We start from the raw sequence: 23,271 nt of genomic DNA on the forward strand, positions 1-23,271 counted from the left end.
ATTCACCACCACACCATCCATATCCATCCACCAACCATCCATCCCAAACCATCTCCACGCCACCACACCATATCTCATCTCACACACTCAGGTCGACAGGCCAACTCCCTCTCGGCCATGTCTCAACGGCCCGCAGCCCCTAAGGCTCACGACCGGAAAATGCCCCAACCCTGGAGGGAGGATAGAAGGACTCATCTCCTATCTAGTTTGAGCGATACCGAGGAAAGGTCCATAGCCGACAAGTCGGCATATGTATCGATCGATCAACCACACACTCTGTAGAGGTTTCACATACCCACAAGATAGCCATCCTCGATGGTGCCCCGTCTAGGCAGATTCCGGCCGCTTGCTATCCTAGAACGATGCCACCCTACCTCTCAGCCCTGGAACATCCCAAGTCTAGTCTGGGATGGCTGATACTGTGAGTCGTAGACAGAGCCGGGGCCCTTCGGATGTCAAGTGCCAAGTCCACAAGGCCTCCTGAAGTCTTGGAAGGGTGTGGGGGAAAACCGCGCGCCCCGTACCTCCTTGCACACGTTCACCTAGCAATAGTGGCATCGCTCTACTAAGTAGTCCGACCGTCCCGCACCATATAGGGCGAGTGGGATGTAAAGGATTCCCGGTGAGTCTGAGTACTAGTAAGTCCTTAGGGATTGACCAAGCCAGAATGTCTTCATCAGGGTTTCCATTTTACGTGCCACCACAGCATCTCTACCTCGGGCTTCACCTCTCCGAGGTTCACGCCCAAGGACACCTCCAATTACCATTTACCCGCCACAGGTATTCCATATCCAAGTGCCCAGGTAGCACCACATAGCAAGACTTGCCCTAGGCTTGTCATTATTCCAGCTCGGTCGACACAAGCCTCACTCTCCACGCACCCAAGGCACACACGCAGCACGCTCATACACCACTGAGTCCGGCTTCCCAAACTAAACCATTCCCAGAGGTTCACCACCAACATCACATCCCCGATATAATGCGAAGTGGAGTTAATAATAAGTATAGTGGTGTAATATGCAAGCAAGCAGGCAAGTCAGCATGTATAAGTGAGCGAATGCGCAAAGTAGGGTGATGTGGTAGAGTGGGTTGCATCAGGGTGATAATGGCTCAGGTAGTAGCATGCATCAATATACTAGCAAATGATTAAATATAAAGCGCTAGCAGTTCTAGATATTATGCAATGTCTAATAGGTTTCTCTAAAAGAGGGTGCTGCCATGACACCTACGATGTCGAGGTAGTAGTGGTACAAGTCTTCATTAGTTGATGTAGTCGATCAGCAAGGTCTCCTCTTTGCAGGGTCTTGTCGTCGATCACTTCCTCTTTCTCCATCGAGTCCCGATCCAACATTGTCCTTGAGAAAATTACCTCCAAAACTCACTCAAGGCAAGAAAACAAACAATATTCTAAAAAGGCGACAAGACCCAGAAGGAACACAAAGAGGAAATGACTTGGCCGTCTTGGCTGATGTCCGATCCATGGGCCAAAGAAACACGAGTGGTGGTATGCTGAGCACAAGCTTAAGTCATGGCCAAGCCAGTATGGCTTTACGATAAACGGTTTAAGTCCGAGCTTATCCAGCGCAAACACCATGGCTCACGATCTTTCGACCCGGTGTCATTGAATTGATGGGGATTGGAAGTCGGGCCCAAGAAAGAACGACAGGGTTTGGCTCTTATAGCCTTATCCCTCAAGTCACCATTGGATACAAGAAGTAGACAAGAATGAATAACACTATTGTGACTTGGCTCCAATGTATTTCGGCTCATTCCCGCTATGGTAGAATGCGGTAGCGCAAAGAGACTGGACAGCTACGGGTCCCTCTCGATCCACACGACATAATAACGTCGGGAGCCGAGAAGAGAGTCGCTCAACACGGCAAAAGATGTGGGGGTTAGCTAGGCACATCCATGTCATGTTCTCAGACACATCTTTGGGAAAGATGGTTTTAGACGGCCGATCGGGTCGACACGCACGGGTCCGAGGTACGACATAGACCATTGCCTTTGCCTAACTAAAAAGAGATAGTCCGGTCTTTGATCCAATCGCCATGGATCAAGCAGGACCAAACAGAGCGGGCTAATAGGGCAATAACATCAGAGAACGGAGGTCTACTCCTTCCAGCACACATGCCATGACAGAAGATAGGGCATTGGAAGGGGCGACTCACTAAAGAGTACAAGTGCGCAACCACTCGTAGGGTACCCGACTTAGGTGCACTGGCACTAAGACATCTCTCTAATTCATAGCGGGTGCGGTTGTCACCACGGGAATCAAGGAAATGCGATGGTCATACAAGGTACAAGCATACGGGGGTTTGAGCACGAAGAGGCAAGTAAAAGTAAAAGAGTGGCGTAGCTCCATGGTCATGGCGAGGCGAACTCGTGGCCACAAGCTATACCATGAGTTTGGCACCCATCGTTCCACGATTGTTATCCTCTAGGTCATCTCCCACAGGACTTGGTCATGGAGGGCTCAAGGCATGCGGGTGATATCCGCATTGATGTTAGTATCGACATCGAATTCATCACGACCATGTTCTAGGGCCGAAGACAGGAGCTAACACTCGTGGTACTATGAAGTCAACTAAAAAGTGACAGGTCGAGTTACACTCGGCATCACGGTCATGGCGAGACAGATCCCGCAATCATAACATCCAGACAAGGTATGATCCCTCAGCCGGCTCGAAGGCTCGGCACACAGGCAACAACACCAACAACCAGCGATAAGAACCAAACATGACCGAAAGACGTAGCAACTCGACATGACTACGGAGTAGCACATTCCATAGCTGGGTGATGGATAGATCTTGTAAGACAGTCATGGATAGATAGGTCGTAAGAATAGGGCTCGACAAGGTAGATATGCGTATACGGAAAGATGCGAGATGGGGCTTTCCATGGTCTCGATAAGACATACGACTAGGGTTCATGGTCCAGAGGTTATGGCTCGTAGTAGGCGGGGTCATTGGTGGTCTCGGCAAGCGAGGCCATGTGGTCTCCAGGCAAGCGAGGCCCATGTGGTCCTCCGGCCAGCGAGGCCCTGTGGTCTCGGCCAGCAAGGGCCATGTGGTCTCGGCAATGGTGGGTCTTGGCAACGGTGGTCCGTCATCAGCACACGGGTGGTCCCTCAAGCAAGGTGGTCCGACAACGTGGTCTCGGCAACAGTGGTCTCAGCAACGGTGGTCTTTCCCCGGCAACGGTGGTCTCGGTACAGGCAAAGACATCGAAAAGACGCCACTTCGTCATCGGTAATGATGCTAGGGATCACATCGGTTTCTCAACGGCTTCCGCCTCGTTTAACGAGGCTGTCGGAATGTTGGGAACGGACCCAATATAACGACGGCACGGTGCTAGGTCATACCTGGTGTAGACCAGCGGCTTTGTACGTGAGTTGTTGCAATGTTGACTACCTCACACTTCAGGCCTTAGTGCGGGTCTCGGTAGATCTCGATGCATGTTCTCGTGACTCGGGGTAAGCCGAAACAGTGGTGGAAACACATGGACACAGGGTTCCATGAAACCGTTAGGGCAACCAAAGAAAGGAAACCTGCAGTCCATGATGCGGCGATCAATGCCACGTGGTCCAATTACGACTTCAGGGGCTCACGATGAGGTCACGGTAACTCTTCGCCCGCGGCATGGCTAAGAGCATCGAATCAGTGGCTTGGTCATAGATCATGGCCGAGGGGTGCTTGGAACCATATGGTGGCATTCCAGGGCATCGTACATGTCTTGCGCGAACGGTGTGAGCGCAAGCAAAGAGTGGGCTCTTCAATTTTGAGGGGTCAAAAGTACTTAAGGGTTGGTCCACATCGTAGGGCTCGATTTTAGAAAAATGTGGGAACTGGTTTCACATTTTCTGAGGTCGTAAGAATTTTCTATGAATTTCCAAAGGTTAACTCCTTTTCTTGAAAAAGAAAAAGGAAGGTTACTCCAGGGCTTGACACATGGCAGCACAGGATTGGTCCAGCTATAACAGTGGCTGACAGGTGGGGTTCCGTTGACGTCATCATGATGTTAGCACGATGTCATCAGTCCGATAGGTGGGACTAGGGCTCTTGGGCCACTGACAGGTGGGACCCGCGTGATGTCATCATGACGTTAGCATGACATCACCTGCTGACAAGTGGGTCCAGCGGTGTGGCACCATGGCGGTGCGCCGTGGTCGACCGGTGAGTCGGTGTCAATGGCTCGACGGCCAGCAAACAGAAATGGCAACAAGGGAACGCATAAGGCGGAGCTTTGGGGCTGGCTGTGATCATGTGCCACATTGCAACATCGTAGGTGAGGTCACCGGGCTGGTGTGGCTATGTCCGGTACTGGCACGTCGGAGCGAAGACTACAGCGGCACGTGCAGTGGCGCCGGGTCGTGTGCCGCATGCCAGTCAGTGCCATGGCCGTGAGGATGGCGAGGCAAGCACTCGTGTGCATGACGTAGACGTCATGTTCCTGAGTAGCCGAGAACAGGCACTATTCCAGTGGCTGTGCGTGCAAGTGCAGGTGCCACGGGCAGTGCGGCACGAAGGCCGGATAGACAGGCATCAAGGCAACGAATCAAAGGCGAAGCTTTGGGGGTCTAGTGCTTACCGATGGGCTTAGCATCGGGCGTCCGCGCGGTGCAGTTTGGGACGCGATCGTGTCAACGTCGTGGCCGCGGTGATGGTGTCGCGCACGACGTTCTTCGAGGCCTCGGGTGTCGTCGTGAGGTGAAGCTTGGTGGCATGGACAGTCCTGAGATGGCAGTGCTATGGAGGCCACCTACGGTGGAGGTTCGGGTCACGGTACTGGAGGGATGTAGAGAGCGTCGGTGCAGGGGCTCGGCGCGGCACAGATGGTGGCCAGGGCAAGGCAGGGCGCTCGGGTCGTCATGGTCACAGGCCTGGAGTAGGGGCACGTCATGGTGCTCGGTGTAGGGGTGTCACAGACGTCGAGGGCGTCGACGGGACGAGGCTAGTTCAAAGCAGGGCGAGCAGCCGTGGAGGTCGTAGGGTGGTCGTGGCCGGTTAGCGGCCTCCATCGGCGTGGCAGCGAGTGACCGGGTGGAGCTTGACGCGGCGCGGCGCGTCCCAGCACGAAGAGGCTATGGCTTTCCTACGGTGAACCAGACATGGCGTGAAGGTCGATCTTCAGGCGAGGGCGACGATAGGGAACGGAAAAACAGGAGCTTTGGCAAGGATGTTGCTCATCGGTGTTTCATCGCTCGGCAGGGAGGCGGCTTCGGCTACAGGTTGGTGGTTAGGGACGGTCGCCGTGTAGACGTCGTGGTGGTCGTGACGAAGGACGACGGTGGCTTGGGTGTGGTGAAGTCTTGCGGTCGTCGGTGGCGAGGCCTGGTGCAGGTCGCCATGCACGTCGGGGTGGTCTCATGGTTGAGGCGCGGCTCGAGGAAGACGGACGCCGTGGGGATGCCGGCAGCGCGGTCGCGGAGGCCGGTGCTGCAGGGGCACCGTGGAGGTGCCGTAGCCGGCATCGCCTTGGCCTCCGAGCGCCATGGCTATGGCTCTCTTGGAAACGGGAAGGAGGCAGAGGAGTGGAGAGGCTTGTGGTGGCTGGGGAAGGGAGAGGGTGTCGGCTACTTCGCACTTTATAGCGGCGTCGACTAGGGTTACAGGCACTGTGGACGGCGATCCTCGGCTTCCGTGCAGAGAAGGGGTACGCGACGTGCGTCGAGGAGCGGAGCAGGCGAGGTGCGGGCGTGTGCTTTGCCACCCGAGCGGTGGCGGCGCCTGGGAGCATCTGCTCGCGTCTAGGGTTGGCAAGGGGCGCCAGCTGCTGGCTAGGCTAGGCCAAGGCACTAGTGGGCCGCGCGGCTAGCGAGCTGGGCCTGCGGGGTGCGAGACAGGCCGGCGGGGCAAGGAGAGGGGGGCTCGGTTGGGCTGCTGCTGCTGCCCGCGTGGGCCGAGGTGAGGTGGAGGTGAGCGGGCCGTGCAGTGGATAAAGAGGGAGGGGATGGCCTGGTTGGGCTGGTGCTTCGTCTTGGGCCGAAAGGCTTTTCTATTTCATTCTCCTATTTCCTGTCCTTTTCTATTCCTTTATTTCTATCCTACTCTATGCCATGGGTTGACAACTCACGTGCATTGATTTACAAGGAAGGTCAATTGACTTTATGAATTAGATAAGGGATTCGAATGAGGTTCAAAAGCAAAAGATGAATTGAGAGAGAGGAAAAGGGATTCATAAGATATTCTAGAAGGGATCAAAAGAATTTGCTACGGACTTGTGCTCTCCAACACAAAACACTAAACCAATAAAAGAACTCCGACAAACTCCTACAAGTAATTCCATATGTATGTAACAATTTATTTATAAATTGTTCTTAGTTCGACCTAGCATCTACATGCTTCACATATTGCAGAAAAAATTTAAAAAGTTCGTATTTTTGGCTTCTCCAAAAACCCGGGTTGTTACAGTAAGTGGTATATAAATCAAATTGAAGTGAAGCAAAACTCTGATGCATGGTAAATTAAAGTGAAAATATTGTATCCACCATGTTTTGTTTATGAGCCAGTCATGTGCTGTGAATTTCATCATTTCGTACAAAATTTATATGCTTGCAACAAGGCACGGACTAATATCTAGTTATGAGTCATGTATAAAGCTCTCCCTTTTGACAAAAGAAAGAAAAAATGGACTGAAGAAAAAAAAACATGAAAGGAAAGGCTCTGAAAATGTAATAATAATAATAACATACAAATGTGCTGCTCCATTGCAAGTGGGCTAGCTAACGAAAGACGAGTAGAAGAAATAACAGCCCAAATAAACTATTGGGCCTTTTGAGCCGTGTCTTGCTCTTTGCAACAACTACAATAGCATTGAAATTCAGCAGTCTAATTCATTTTGAGAAGGAGCATGGAGAAGCCAGAGCTTAGGGTTGGTTGGAACTCCACCAAACAGCGCTAAGCAGCGCTAGTGCTTGGATGACACATTGAATACACATGTGTGCTGCTTGTGAGAGTGCGATACACAAGTGTGCTACTTGTGAGAGCGCGAGTTCTAGCAGTTAGAGTGCTGAGTTATGGGAGTTTATCATTTTCTTCCTCCTCATAATTTTTATTTATGGGATAAAATAGGTCGATATACCACGACCTCATTCCTCACAAGCTATTCAAGCAATCATACCACTAAAATGAATAACGAACTCATCATAATACATTATCCCATTTAGGATGGGATGGTTTTCTTAAACTTAACACTTAGGTCCCATCCTATCTTCATCCTTCCCGTTCATTTGACCCGGAGGAATATTTATAGGCGGTGCTCTACCATTAGTAGGAGTGGAGGCGCAATTGAAAATGTTATCATCTCATCTCTACTCTTAAGTATAGCACTACACCTCATCCTTGCAAAGAAGCACGTAACAGTTTGCGCATTTGACTAAATTAACTCTCAAAGCTCAAAACCTAGATGCATCTTTCGTCTGATATACCATCTTTGTGAAATAGAAGCTCCAAATTAAGAGTGCGTTTAATAGGGATCTAGATTCTCGTAGAAACGTTTCAGATCTAGATTCTTTTAAGAAACGTTTCAGATGGTTAATCAGAATTGTTTTATGAAATTGTTTGGATAGTAGGCTAGATTCTGATTCATAAAAATATATATTCTTAAAAATCATATATAAAAAATATGCTTCTAAAAAGTATTAATTTTGTATGGATGAAAAACAACTTAAATACAATCACATGTTAGCTTGTTGCACTAAAAAAGATTATAACGGAAAGAAATACAATTAGTAGCATAGAAGGGAGAGATGAGAATCACTGTAAAAACAACATACGGTCGTTTCAAGAGCTAGTGAAGAAAACGAGAATTGTTTCAATAAGAAACGGAAACGGTTCACTTTGCTCCAAGTGTGTTTGGAACTGATTCTCGTTATTCCGACTAGAAACTGAAACGTTTCGAGTATCCAAGCTGACCCTGAGCCTATCTGAACCGGGGGGTGGGGGTTCATCCGATGAGATGGCATTGTATTTTAAAATGTGCCAAGTGTGTCATCTTGAAATGAGGGGGCTTGATGAACAAGTTTAAAATCTAGAATGTTCGTTATTACTTGACCACATGTTTGTCAAAAAAAGGAAAAGAATTGACAGACATGGTTGGTTAATATCCTATGGATTGTCTAGTTTTAAGAATGGATGATGCATCATTTTCTTACCCCTCGTACTTTTGTTTGGTTTATGGAACAAAATGGTTAGATTCGCAATACCTTATCACTCATTGGCTAATAATTGAAACTAGTTTGCCCATAACTTATTTGGTAAAGCTAAATCACTTACGCAAAACATTTGGCAAAATGGTTTTTTTCTTTTCAGGAAGATGGAGAAATAAGAAAGTGGGAGTCATACCGACATATAAACCTATAAAATTCGTAGAATGAACTTACAATAGACCACCCAAAACCCAAAAGTGAGGAAATGTTGCCACATCTGCATATTCCTCCTAATTCGCTCCTAAGACTTGATCCAAAGCCGTTTGACAGCGCTCTTTGAAACAGTTTCTTCGTGATAAGAATAATTTTTCCATTTACACTAGGAGGTGGAAGCTAAAAAAACGCTTCTCACTCCTCATTATTTAATTCTCACCAAAGTCATTCCAAACCAATTCACACCTATTCGGCTATTCTCCATCAGAATCATTCTATTAAAAAAATCAAGAAGTTATAGCTAAAATTCAAGAGAGTAGAGCTCTATAAACAGGCCTCGCTTTCTGCTCCAAAAAGAGGCAGGCAGGCAGGCATCACCGCAGCAGCACATTCGGTAGCGAAAGAAGTAACGAGGTGCGGCGCCCCTTCGCCAACCACTGCGCTGGATAGCACAGTTTCAAGAGATACACGAAATGATATATAAGCTTTGCGAATAACGATGGGATTGATTAAGTACACAAAAAAGATAGCTCTGGCCTCTGGCTCAGGTAGCGAGACGACAACAGTGCGTATGCACGTAGGCGAAGTACACGGGCGAATTAGGTAATGACCTGCCTCTCCAACAAGTGCTAAAAATCACTCAGGCTATGAACGCTGCGAGATGTCTCAGCTACATGAGCAGGCTTCGGATGACAGCTGCCTGCGCGCTGCTCATGTCGGACGTAGCCAGCAGCTCCGACAGCCTCTCGCTCAGGTCGTCCACCTCCTGGTGCAAGCTCCTGATGTAGTTGCATGTCTCCTGCAACACCCTCGCAGATGGCACCTGCATGGGCAAGACGGCAAATTAAAGGGAGAACAATTTACCGGACCGTCAGCTCAAGCTCATGCCACACGAAGTAAATAACTGGTTGACGCGTGATTACAGCGCGTAATTGCATGGAATGCTTCATATAATAGAGGCAGGGGCCATTCAACTTTGACTGGCAATTTTGGCCAATTCTGTTGTAACAATTAACAGGTCGGCAGTAGGTATCACCGTATCAGATCGTTTTGTAGGCCTCAATGTAGTGAATGCCACATGGTAATGACAATTTACAGCTCAACTGTGATCACAGCTAACCTAGCTAGAAATTCTGGATAACCATTCAGCTCATAAAGTAGTGGTAATGATAATGAACTTCAGTTACATACTCTAGCATTGCTCTGAAGGCGAGCTTCGGGGAGGAGGTCCTGCAGCTTTGATACAAGGTCGCTGATTTGCTCCTCAGTGATCCTCGACGAACCAGACTGCCTAGACCGTGACCTCTGACTCGACATCTTGGTTGATGTGGTTGTCTGGGAGATTGGGGAAAGAAGTTTTGCAAGAGATCAAGAAACAAACTGAGATGTTTGGAGTGAGGCAAGCAAGTTTGAGATACACAGGTGATGAAATGGTAGTCAAGGACTGGAGAGAAGCTTATTGGAGGAGGAAGACAAGTGCATGGGAGAAGAAATGGGCAGGTGGTGGGTGTTAAATAGTACTACCTAGCTGCACAGAAGAACCCCAAAGAGCAGGCAAGATGGAGCGAGCTTCCCGTGGCACTAAGACAGTATAAATTCCAGCTCAAGTCCCTGACCTATAGGGACAAAGTACCAGGTGGCCCAAATTATAGATTCACATGTAGGATATTCTTTAGTGAAAGCTAGACTGTAAATATTTTAGAGAGAGAGAGGCCATACCCATACCAACGAGCTTGCGTCACTGTTGTGTTGCATAGCGCTGCAAGTGGGAGAGCCTCTGATCAACAGGATATGAAGAAATGCCAGTGAGAAAGCCGACTTGGAGGCCAGAACTGTCAGAAGGAACCACACAAGCCAAAATATGCATGTTAATTGTTTTCGCCCCACATTATGTATTTAATATATGCACATGAACAAACAACAGTGGCTCTACAGTTACTGGTAGATGAGGTTGTGGACAACTCTCTTTTGTGTCTCGATAGAATTCAGTACACATCCATGCGCACCATGAATCTATTGCCTTCCTAAGCTGGAGGAGATTAAACCCATGGCCCACACGAAATCCATTCACTACTCACGATTACAATCAATATGCATTTGCATCCCAGGCACCGTGTATTCTAATAGGACTGGCGTGTTTGGATACAGTTCAGTTCAGTCTATAGTCAAATGAGGAAATTAGCATCATTAAACTTTATTCCCTATAAAAATTGCTCTTGCATCATATATTAAGACATAACCACTATACATGATGGTGAAAGCATCAGCTTCTTTCCAAAATAAAATGATAAAATCATCAATTGCTGGACACATAGAAACAATTGTGCAGTGAAAAGATTTGAGTGTTAAATACCTCACACTGTCTCAGATTCAGCAGTGTTCTGATGCAGACTGGTCTATCCGATACTTTGGCACCAAGAGCCCATGTCTTGCGGCGCCTCATGATCAATACAGGTATGGGTCACATAGTCAATTTTAATTTACTGTTCTCCTCACACTATAAGGAAATGTTGCTTCCAATGCTGGCTATCAATGAATATGATCCCTGCACAGTTCAAATGAATTATTGCATTGCAAAAATAACTTTTACAAGCAACCGTGTAAAAAAACAGTTTTCTTATATGATGCCTTTGGCGTCAAACTGTAATTGGCTTTGTTCTTAGTAAAGTTGGCGTGCAGTATAATAAATCAAGCTTTTGAAAGAAATGTATAGAAAGGCTGGAAAATTGATAAGAGCATAAGTGGTAATGATAAAGGCTGTCTAACCATGCAGCTCATAAAGTGGTAATGATAATGAGAAAATGTATAGGGGTAGGCATGAGTGGTAAACAAAATAAATTAATCTCATTGCTAAGATGGTGGGATTTGCAATACAACAGATTTGAACAATTAGCATTGCATAATAATTTTAGCTCCAATGAGCTATAACTTAACCCTGAGAATAAGAAAGATAAAGGCAACTCAACTCCAATAAACTATTGCCTGGAAAAATAGTATATGTAAAAAAGCATATAATAAATACGTCCTTCCAAGGAAACAATTGCTGCACATCTCAGAAGAATCATGGTAAGGTTTGACCAGTCAATGCTACACAAGCTATAGTGCAACTACCAGCTGTAGTACAAGATTTTTTGTTCTTTTAATGACAAATGATGCTAGTGTGATAAGATTAGCCCTTCACAACCTTCAGAATCTTAAGAGAGAAGCATTAGAATGTGATCTTACAGTGTAATCATGTGCAATGCATATGCATTTGTACTTGCATTTTTTCATACTGTTTTCTCTCTAACTCCTAAAGCAAAGCATACCTGCAAACTAAAAGTTTTCTGATGTGGACTGAACAAAAGCAAATCGGAATAAAATAAAAAGTCAGAGCAGAACATATATAGTTTCCAGACAGTTTAATGCCATTGGTCATGTTAGTGTAATGTGAGTAGCATGTATAAAACTATGCCACAAGCATAGTGGGAGATGTTGCTAGAAAAATAGCATTTAAAATCCAATTAATGATTATGCATCGATCTCCATAAGCTTGATGGGGATCTAGGGTTGCATGATAATGTTGGGGAAACTTAATAGTAACAAGTGGAATAGTTCATGGCATTGAACAGCTAGATTTGGAACTACAACTTTATTTGCCATACAAATCCAATGCCTGTTTCTGAAGGCATAGCGCTATGTTCTGTACAGATGTAGTTCTTAAAGCATTATATCCTCATGCTACCAAACTGCATGTACTAGTCATTTACTCTTAAAACATAGAAACATTATAGTTCTTTGTTCTTCTTTTGACAGATTACTGTAGGAAATTGTAGCCCTCAAATGAAGGTGGCTTAAATCTCACCAGTTATTTCTATTTATATAGATACAGTACCTGCATGGTGTAGTGTCAGATATATTCGATCATGACGAATTAGTGACATAGGAGGAGCACAATAGTTATAGAGAATAAATATCTCGTTAGGCTAATAAAGATCTAATTAGACAGCCAATGACAGCATATAGATGCAGAACAAATTCTCATTGTCTCTTGAATATTCAATTCACACGATCCACTGCCACTAGTAATATAATCCTAGATCATTAGGTGCTGCCTGTTTAGAAAATTGACACATTGACCCTAAACCCTAGACTCAATAGCATACCATAGCTATGTAATGAACTTAATTACAATCAAAAGACCTGCATATAGTACCAATTGCAGGGTAAAGATACTATGGAAGGGACCATGTATCTCTTAAGTATGATATTAATTCATATAATATGCCAAATCGCCAATCAAAACCAGCTAGTGGGAGATGATCAAAGTGTATCCTGATGGCAGCATGTCTGACGGGGCACATGTAGCTGAATCCAATTAGTTGGAAACACCATACAGGTTGTCACGTGGACACGATTTAATTTATGCAGAGCACCTTCAGCCCCACGCAAGGTCACACACACACACACATTCACTCACTTGCAACCAAGTGAGATCAATCTTTTGTTTAAGCTTACACTTGATCACGGGACTGAATCAGCAGTACTGCCTATCTACTAAAAAATTAGCCAAGTAGGCCTTGCCTACTACACAGATGGCTGGAATCACATGGATTATCTTAGCATATATCACTACATTAACAAGCTCCCACATGCTTCACTTATTTTTAATCTGTCACCCTGTTTGTGCGTAAAGTTTGAAAAGGCTTATGTGAATCATGTGGACCAAGTAATCTGTACAGCAGATCAACCAGGGACAGTGATGACTGATGAGGCCTCATGGTCTGATACTGAAAAGATCCTCAAGAGGATGGTCAAGTTCAGGAATGATTGCGATATGTGGGGGGGGTTATAAAAAGTAGCATTTCACACCACAGCACTGACATGATTTGGCCATCATTAGTAAAATCCCTTAACTGACAATCTCTATAGCATGATGAAAGTGTCTTAGAACACTTCTGTAACAAACTTCATAAATATCTCAAATTGGTTTATGCTATCACCACATGTTGTCAGTCGTCACAGCTTGTAAATCACTGAACAGAGTAAAATTCTGATTCCTGAATGAAAGTAGATCATACCTATGACACTTTCAAGGATATACATAGGCAACACATTGGAAAATTTTACCAAATTTGAGTTCGTTACACCAGAAGCTTCCACTCTACATAACCACCAGGCTCCTTAACCAGGGTTATAAAATGACAGGTATTACTCTGACACAAAAGGTATCATCTTATCTGGAGATACTGAAGGTCAGCTGTCTTTAATTGAAAACACTGTCAAAATAATACACCCACTTCTGCGAAATCCAAGACCTACTTAACAATGAATATTGAAACAAGAGATCTGACAACGTTATGTGCTAACAGCCAAAAGAATACAGTATAGCTATTTGAATTAAGAAGGAAAAGAATCCAGATCTTGCTGCAGAACCTCAACATGCTCATCATTGAAAGCTAGATTATACTAGGGTGGGCAGTTGGTACACGAGAGATAGAATAAAAGCTTCTAGACCAAAGCTACTATTTGAAAGCATCTTTGGTTTTAGGTATAATCACTAATCAGCAACCAAATATGTACCCTACTCTTAAAGTTGAGGGTGGAAGTTTCCCTCAAAAAAAAAAAGTCGAGGGTGGAAGTTATTAAGGTATGATTGTGGTCTTTGTAACTCACGTAGGAGTCAATGAAAGTACAGCTACATGAAAAGAGCTCCTAAACAGACAAGTAAAAAATAACACATCAAGGTGACTGCTACCAAGTTTGTGTGCAATTAGGGTTAAATAACAATGTCTTCATGGCTAATGATGCAAGATAAGTAAATATGTAACTAACATCCATAAAGCTGGATCATGGTCATATGAGATAGAGAAAGAAGATTAGGGGAAGTGAGTCTGAGGGAAGGAAACAACTGAGGGCAAGTGCGCATCTTGACACCAAAAGTGTATAGATCCTTTGATCCATGCACATTGAAGCCAGCATGTTTGAATTATTTGGTATGGTAGATCAATATTCGTTCCATCAAACCAAACTACTGCAAGTGGGGCACCGTAAGTATAATTGCATAGAGCATTGCCTCATATATGAAAGGGTATTCTGTAGTAAGGTCAGAGATGAAATCAGTTCCCTTTTATTTGACTCAGGCATGGTTATGGTTTGCTCATCTCACTGCAGACAATATCAATATTGCAGCTTGATTAGCTTTTCATATGATAAAGGTTCAGCGTAGCAGGCAATTGCTAATCGGTGTTATCATGAAAACCCCAAAATAGAAGCAAAGATATCCAAAAGGAGACCATTTATGTTGTCTTCTGAAACCAAAAAGAATTAAAGTGACATGCAAATGTCTGGACTGAAATAAAGTATCTTTGTTTGCCTAGTCGAGCTATACTGAGGGACCTTTCAAACATGATGGATAAGTCTCTGTGTTGGCTGATCTTTGTAGGGCTGCAGCAAGGACAACATCCTTGACTGGCTAGGACAGCATCTTAGTATCTAGGACAGCATCTTAGCATCTAGGACAGCATCTTGGCATATGCTTGGCTGGCTAGCAGCCTATAAATATGTATCTCCAACCCCTCAGGTTGGCATGGCATGGCATTTTGTGTGAGAAATAAACCAGAAAATTGCCCCAACTCCTAGCGTCATCCTCTCTCGATGAGAGTAAGAATTCTACTACTACCAAGAGTAAGAATTCAGCGACTAACAACTGGTATCAGAGCCATACTATCATGTAGCCTGAGTATCTCCTGCTCATCTCCTTTCCCAGCCGCGCAACAGCCCCAGCTGGGAGCAGCAACAGCTCCGGCCGCTCCTGCTCACTCCTCTCCCTCTGCGCTCGTCTGAAGTAGCCCTCTCCCCACGCAGTAGCCCTCCGGTAGCGCGTCATGTCCGCAGGGCAGTCTCAGCGCTTGGTCGCCTCGAGCACGCGGCGTTGGCAGGAGGCCGAACTTGCGGCGGCAGAGGAACGCGAGCGAGCGGCGGCAGAGACCGCTGCGGCGGCGGCAAGGGCGTCGAGGCTGGCAGCAGATAGAGCGAAGGCGGAAGCAGCGGCGGCGCGGATGCAGCGCATGCGGCGGCAGCAGAGGTCGAGCCTCTGCGCGGCAGCATCAACAGCTCCGTTTCTGCTGACGACAGCGCCTACGCGGACCTCAAGCTGCTGGGGAGGGAGGCAGCGCGGGCGCGGGCGGCGCAGTGGGTAGCCGCGCATGCCCACGAGCGCGGCGACAGCCCAGACAGGGGCGGACGGGCCGGCGGCGCTCCTGGAGGAGGCGCGCACGACAACGGTGGCGGACAAGTTGATGGAGAGCGCAGCCTTCACAGGCAGCGTGGCTCTCTCTCCCCAGATCGGTACCGTGGTTACCATGGGCTCCAGGCTGTTGTCAGGGATGTCGGCCCCGGCGGTGGGTGGCCTACCCTCACTAAGACCAACTACGTCGAGTGGGCTGCGGTGATGAGGGTAAAGCTCCAGGTGCGGCACATGTGGGAGACAGTCCGGTACGGCGACGTCGACTACGACCAGGATCGACGGGCGTTGGATGCCCTCATCGCTGCAGTCCCGTTCGAGATGCAGTTCTCGCTTACCAACAAGCGAACTGCCAAGGATGCTTGGGACGCCATCGCTGCGGCACGCATCGGCAGCGACCGCGCCCGTAAGTCCACACTGCAGGCACTTCGCAAGGAGTGGGAGAACCTAGCCTTCAAGCCAGGTGAGGACGTTGATGACTTTGCTCTCCGTCTCAACACTTTGTTGCAGAAGATGGTGCAGTTCAGCGATGACACCTATGGCGAAGAGAGAGATGTCGAAAAGCTCTTCCGCTGCGTCCCCGAGAAGTACAAGCAGATGGCTCGCTCGATCGAGTCCCTGCTGGATCTCTCCACGATGTCGATCGAGTAGGCGATAGGTCGCCTCAAGGTCGTCGACAGCGATGAGCCAGTCTCTCTCGGGGCCCATCATCACTGGCGGGAAGCTCCTTCTCACTCGGGAGCAGTGGGCTGCCTGCCAAGGTGACCGGAAGAAGGGGGAGCCTTCTTCCGCGACAGGCGGCCGCAAGCGTGGCAAGCCGCGCAAGGCGCACAGAGACGCCCAGGCCAGGGCGCAAGGAAGTGCCGAGGGTGATGCCCGCGGAGGCGCCCAGGGCGGCGCCGCCGGCAAGCACAAACCGGCATGACACGACACCTGCCGCAACTGCGGCCAGCTTGGCCATTGGGCCAAGGACTGTCGACAGCCACAACGTGGCCAGGCCCACGTCGCACAGGCGGAGGAGGAGCCGGCTCTGTTCATGGTACATGCAAGCACCGAGCTACCTCTAGCGGCACCGGCCGCAGCGGCTCCCCTCCACCTTGACAAGCCAAAAGCACACGCCCTCCTCGGCGACGGCTCCGGCGACGACAAGACTGACGGGTGGTGCCTCGACACCGGCGCCACCCATCACATGACCGGTCGACGGGAGTTCTTCATCGAGCTTGATTCTAGCGTCCGAGGCTCCATCAAGTTTGGGAATGCCTCCGACGTGGAGATCAAGGGCGTCGGCTCCGTCATCTTCACCGCCGTGTCTGGTGAGCACAGGCTGCTCACCATAGTCTACTACATCCCCGCGTTGAGGAACTCCATCATCAGCTTGGGACAACTGGATGAGAACAGTTCGCGCGTGGTGGTTGAGGATGGAGTCATGAGGATTTGGGATCGCCGTCGCCGCCTTCTTGCCAAGGTATCCAGAAGCGCAAATCGACTCTACGTCCTTAACGTGCAGGTGACACAACCCCTCTGTCTCGCTTCTTGTCGGGATGACGAGGTGTGGCAATGGCACGAGCGCTTTGGGCACCTTCACTTCGAGGCCCCAAAGCGGCTCAGTGCCACGGAGATGGTGCGAGGCCTGCCGTGCCTCGACCATGTGGAGCAGCTCTGCGACATCTGCGTGTTGACGACGTAGAGGCGACTCCCCTTTCCCCAGCGGGCAAGCTTTCGAGCCAAGGAGAGGCTCGAGCCTTTGCACAGGGACTTGTGTGGCCCGGTGACACTGGCCACACAGGGAGGACGACGCTACTTCCTGCTGCTCGTCAACGACCTCTCCCACTACATGTGGGTGATGGTCCTCGGCAGCAAGGGAGAGGCTACGAACGCCATCAGGAGCTCGCGGGCTGCTGCGGAGGCGGAGTGCGGCCGCAAGCTGCGCGTGCTGTGCACCGACAACGGCGGCGAATTCACGGCGGCTGAATTCGTGTCGTACTGCGCTGATGAGGGCATTCAGCGCCACTACTCTGCGTCGTACAACCCGCAGCAGAACGGCATCGTCGAGCGACGCAACCAGACGGTTGTGGGGATGGCTCGGGCCCTTCTCAAGCAAAGCGGGATGCCGGCTGTCTTCTGGGGAGAGACGGTGGTGTCAACCGTCTACATTCTCAACCGGTCGCCTACCAAGACGCTCGACGGTAGGACACCGTACGAGGCTTGGCATGGGCGTAAGCCGGCGGTCTCCCACTTGCGGATCTTCGGTTGCCTCGCGTTCGCCAAGGAGCTTGGCCACATCAGCAAGCTCGACGACAGGAACACTTCAGGAGTGTTCATCGGCTACGCGGAGGGCTCGAAGGCCTACCGCATCCTCGACCCGAAAACACAGTGTGTGCGCACGGCGCGCGACTTTGTGTTCGACGAAGGGCGAGGATGGGCGTGGGACAAGGCGATGGACGACGGCTCGGCTCCGACGTACGACGACTTCACTGTCGAGTACGTCCACTTCGAGGGAGCTGGGGGAGTAGGCAGCTCTTCTTCAACGAGCGCGTCTACCCCAGTCCTCGAGCCTCCACCGACCCCGGTGCCTGCTACTCCGACAGCACCACGCTCTCCAGCCAGGACCTCGGCTACGATGAGTTCTTCGCCGGCTCCACCACAGCCGGCACCGCCACGCACTCCGGCACCGACAGGCACCTCTCCGGGCACGTCTACTCCAACACCAGCTCGTGTCGAGCACAGCCCGGTTGAGCTTGCTACTCCGCTCTCTCACGACGAGGAGTGCATCGACGCGTACCACGATGGCGAGCCGTTGCGGTACCGTACGATGGAGAACCTTCTCGGCGACCAGCCGGTGCCGGGACTGGTGCCTCACGACCTGGAGGCACAGTTGCACCTTGCGTGTGACGACGGCGAGCCTCGATCGTTTGCAGAGGCCGAGAGACACGCGGCATGGCACGTCGCGATGCAATTGGAGATGGATGCGGTTGAGAAGAACCGCACCTGGGAGCTTGCTGACCTTCCTCGTGGTCACCGCGCGATCACCCTTAAGTGGGTGTACAAGCTGAAGAGGGATGAAGCCGGCGCCATCGTCAAGCACAAGGCTCGCTTGGTGGCACGAGGTTTCGTGCAACAGGAGGGGGTCGACTTCGACGACGCCTTTGTTCCCGTGGCACGGGTGGAGTCTATGCGACTCCTCCTTGCGCTAGCTGCCCAGGAGGGCTGGCGTGTTCATCATATGGACGTCAAGTCGGCGTTCCTTAACGACGACTTGAAGGAGGAGGTCTACGTGGACCAGCCGCCTGGATTTGCGATCCCCGGCAAGGAGGGCAAGGTGCTCCGCCTACGCAAAGCCCTCTATGGCTTGCGGCAGGCACTGAGGGCGTGGAATGCTAAGTTGAATTCCACGCTAAAGGGGATGGTCTTCGAGCAAAGCCCGCACGAGGCGGCCATCTACCGACGGGACAGTGGAGGAAATGCTCTACTGGTGGGTGTCTACGTCGACGACTTGGTGATCACCGGCACCAAGGATGCGGAGGTGACGGCATTCAAGGAAGAGATGAAGGCCACCTTCCAAATGAGTGACCCAGGGCCTCTCTCCTTCTACCTAGGAATCGAGGTGCACCAGGATGACTCCGGGATCACGCTTCGATAGACCGCCTACGCCAAGCGCGTCGTTGAGCTAGCTGAGCTCACCGACTGCAACCCAGCTCTCACTCCGATGGAGGAGAGGTTGAAGCTGAGCCGCGACAGCACGACGGAGGAGGTGGACGCTACGCAGTACCAGCGTCTTGTTGGGAGCCTTCGCTACCTCGCCCACACACGGCCGGACTTGGCATTCTCTGTCGACTACGTTAGTCGGTTCATGCAGCGACCGACGACGGAGAACCAGCAGGCTGTGAAGAGGATCATCTGCTACGTTGCGGGGACTCTCAACCACGGCCTCTACTACCCTAGGTGTCCGGCACACTTCAGCGACAGCGACCACGCCGGTGACATCGACACCAGCAAGAACACGAGCGGGATCCTCTTCCTCCTCGGCAAGTGCCTCGTTAGTTGGCAGTCGGTCAAGCAGCAGGTGGTGGCCCTGTCCAGCTGCGAGGCCGAGTACATAGCGGCCTCCACCGCTTCGACTCACACGTTCTGGCTCGCTCGACTGCTTGGTGATCTCCTCGGCAGAGACACTAGAGCGGTGGAGCTCAGGATGGACAACAAGTCCGCTCTGGCCCTGGCAAAGAACCCCGTTTTCCATGAACGGAGTAAGCACATCCGGGTGAGGTACCACTTCATCCGAGGCTGTTTGGAGGAAGGGAGCATCAAGGCGACTACATCAACATCAAGGACCAGCTTGCAGACCTGCTTACCAAGCCTCTTGGGAGGATCAAGTTCCTTGAGCTCTGCTCCAGGACCGGGATGGTTCAACTTTCCCACAAGACGACGCACAAGACTTAGGGAGAGAATGATGGATAAGTCTCTATGTTGGCTGGTCTTTGTGGGGCTGCAGCAAGGACAACATCCTTGACTGGCTAGGATAGCATCTTAGCATCTAGGATAACATTTAGGACAGCATCTTAGCATCTAGGACAGCATCTTAGCATATGCTTGGCTGGCTAGCAGCCTATAAATATGTATCCCCAACCCCTTAGGTTGGCATGGCATGGCATGGCATTTTGTGTGAGAAATAAACCAGAAAATTGCCTTAACTCCTAGTGTCATTCTCTCTCGATGAGAGTAAGAATTCTACTACTACCAAGAGTAAGAATTCAGCGACTAACAAAACCGAGCTTGCAACGAGCCGAGGACAGAGCTATACTGAGGGACCTTTCAAACAGAGCTTGCAACGAGCCCAGGACAGTAATTGTAGCATTATTTAGAGGTGTCTGTGCGGATGACTAGTGAAGCTTTACATGAACAAGGTCCCCTTCCAATATTTTTGTGCTGAACAACACTGCTTCACAGTAATCAAATAGTTTTTTTTCTTGGTCACCCCCATGATAGAGATATACTGACAAGATAACTGCAGGCTCCAGATCAATAGATGTTTCGGTTGTCGAAAACTAATCATCCTAACATATTTTTTAACATACATAGGGGCAACTTCTAGGTCCCAGCATCTAAATCACAGTAGCATTACAAAACTAGAAGGCTAGGAGACATGGAACTTGCCTATGACCGCCTGACCAGCTTTCGAAGCATCCAAGTGCAGTTTAGAGAATTTATAAGTTCCACTTGAAGAAGTTTACCTATCCCCGTTGCAGTTTATTTAACCAATGTTATCTCTCCAGTTACATTATGTCCGTGAAACACGATTGCAACCTGCATGGGATAGGAAGTTTGTTGAATCAACGATAATTGTGGCTGATAGGAATTTATAAAAGAACAAATATATGAGAATAAAACAAAGAACGGAGAGTTTAGTTGGAAACTCCCCATTATTCTGCTCTGTAGTACAATTGCAGCTTTGGACACTTTAATCGGCCTCCAAATCTTTTATTATGTCCATCTTAAGAAAGGCATGCAAAAAGTCTGTAGAGTACAAGGCATTGTGGTTGATTACTGCAACCAGAAGTGCATTAGGTACCATATGTTTTCTACTAAATGCTAAGTTCCAAACGGGTCCATGACCATCTCACTTGAGAGGCTTGAAGAGACTTTCGTCAGCATCCCAAATTCCCAATGAACGGGACGCAACCATGTAAAGCATTAACACAACAAGGGCACAAATTTGCAGTGACAATCGACAGCACAGGCGGCGCTGAAGCTAGCCAAGAACAAACGAGACCAACTCGCAACCGCCACCAAAATGAATGCTACCACAACAGCAAAAAAATTTGAGAAGAAGAAGAACGGGAACACTGACACAGAGAAACCCTAGCGGGGGATCGCGACGGCTTTTACCAGAATCGAAGCAGAGCGCAGTCAAGGGACATGCATTGGGGCCGGAATGAGAGAGCACAGGCGCTCGGGGATCGGAGCGAAGTCCAGCAAATTCCGCGGGGAAATCGTGAGGGACGAAGGAAGCAGAGAGTGAGAGAGAGATGCGGGGAGGCAGATCGTCTCGTCAGTCGTCACGCTCCGCCATGGCACATGGCACAGGCGAATCGCGTGGATTCGGTTTCGGCGGGCCTCAATGGGCCACATAGCTGTTTTTGTTGGGCCCATATTGGTCGATGTGTACGCAGGCCTGTTTAGATGACTTGGCACGGCGGCCGCATGGCCTCCTACTCTTTCAAGTGTGCGCGGCCCATCAGATGCAGCACGCCGCGCGAGCGACTAAGGCCATGTTTAGATTGCAAAATATTTCAACCCGATGAATAGTAGCACTTTCGTTTTATTTGGTAAATATTGTCCAATCGTGGACCAACTAAGCTCAAAAGATTCATCTCGTGATTTCCAACTAAACTGTACAATTAGTTATTTTTTTAACCTACATTTAATGCTTCATACAAGCGGTTAAAATTTGATGTGATGAAGAGAGGGTGAAAAAACTTAGAGGCGATCTAAACAAGGACTAAAGCGAAGGCGACGCATTGGACAACGCGGCGCGGGGACGGGGTAGTTGGAGCGGTGGGGTTGGAGTGGACTGCGCCGCGCGATGGATCTCATGCCGATGCGCGAGCGGCCGCCCAGCCGTCGCCATCCGACCAGGTGGGCAGGCGGTGGCACGCCCATCGCGATCGCATTCGAATCGTGTCCTCTCGCAGTCGCAGTCGCCAGTCGCGCGAGGAGGGCAGCAGCAAATAACGAAAGCGCCAACGGAAACGACCGTCGTCGGTTCACACCGCCACCGGCCTGCCTGTATCCTCCTCGTCCAGTCGGAACTCGCGAGCTGGCGACGGCCGGGCGCGCGGATCCGATGCGCAACCACCTCCAGGGTAGGCCACAGCCTGATGACAGCAGCCAGCACGTCTGGACGTCGTCGTCGCCGTTATCGTGCCACCCACTTCCGTACGTACCCCTCGCGCGCCGCCATAACCACCGCCGGTACGTCTCCGTCGAGCGACGAGAGAGAAAAGCTGACTAATAACGCCACCATCCGTCGTCTCAACTCTCGTCTCGATGCTAGTTGAAGGCCGGGCCGGGCCGTGCGTACGTGCTCTGGTAGAAGTGGAACGCCGCCTGGCCCCTGAGGGCTGGGGCCCGGCGGACGAGCGAGAGACGATGCAAGGCCTGCATGCCAATTGGCAACGAGGGCCCGCCCATCCAACCCAGACGTACCACAATCCTGTGCTGGCACGTACGAGTACCACCCTGCCGCGACCTGCGATGCGCGAGAGCATGGAGCCATGGACCCGGCCCGTCCACCATGCACCCATCTTACCACGACAGAATTTCTTATTTGACATCAGACAAATGACCCGTTTATTTCTTGCCCCTCAAAAAATTTCAGTTTCTATTTGACACCGAGTTCAACTTTCATTCCTTATACGACACTCCGTTGGTTTTTCCATCCGTGAACCGTTAACTGTCATGTAAAAAGACGATTTTACCTCTGTGGGCCCCACCACCCTTTCCTCCTGTCCGTGCCCCCTCCCTCCCTCTCTCGTCACGGGTGACGGCAGCCGGTCCTCGAAGCGGCGGCGGCTGTCCTCCTCCTTCCCCTCTTCCCGCCCTCTCCCTCACTCCTGACATGCTAGCGTGCCAGCCAAGCCCAGCGACGCCGGATGGCCGGAGCGGCGGCTCCCTCAGCACGCGGCGC

The 23,271-nt window shown here is 49.9% G+C and overlaps 1 protein-coding gene across 3 annotated transcripts; it reads right to left on the bottom strand.

The window, feature by feature from the left end:
• Nucleotides 1–8,854: 8,854 nt before the first annotated feature.
• Nucleotides 8,855–21,588, bottom strand: LOC136535454 (transcription factor ILI6). Of its 3 annotated transcripts, XM_066527715.1 has the most exons (7): nt 21,471–21,588; nt 20,816–20,888; nt 10,716–10,907; nt 10,082–10,194; nt 9,887–9,978; nt 9,554–9,697; nt 8,855–9,185 (listed from the first exon to the last, which is right to left on the bottom strand). In XM_066527715.1, the coding sequence occupies exons 6-7, from the start codon at nt 9,677–9,679 to the stop codon at nt 9,033–9,035; spliced, it is 279 nt and encodes a 92-aa protein (XP_066383812.1). In that variant the 5' UTR covers nt 9,680–9,697; nt 9,887–9,978; nt 10,082–10,194; nt 10,716–10,907; nt 20,816–20,888; nt 21,471–21,588; the 3' UTR covers nt 8,855–9,032. The 3 variants fall into 3 exon arrangements, with proteins under 3 accessions (XP_066383812.1, XP_066383813.1, XP_066383815.1); XM_066527716.1 differs by lacking the exons at nt 20,816–20,888; nt 21,471–21,588 and having other exon boundaries at nt 9,554–9,742; nt 10,716–13,094; XM_066527718.1 differs by lacking the exons at nt 9,887–9,978; nt 10,082–10,194; nt 10,716–10,907; nt 20,816–20,888; nt 21,471–21,588 and having other exon boundaries at nt 9,554–9,880.
• Between the last annotated feature and the right edge of the window lie 1,683 nt (nt 21,589–23,271).

The sequence above is a fragment of the Miscanthus floridulus genome, unplaced genomic scaffold (assembly GCF_019320115.1).
Source record: "Miscanthus floridulus cultivar M001 unplaced genomic scaffold, ASM1932011v1 os_940, whole genome shotgun sequence".
Classification (NCBI taxonomy): Eukaryota; Viridiplantae; Streptophyta; class Magnoliopsida; order Poales; family Poaceae; genus Miscanthus; species Miscanthus floridulus.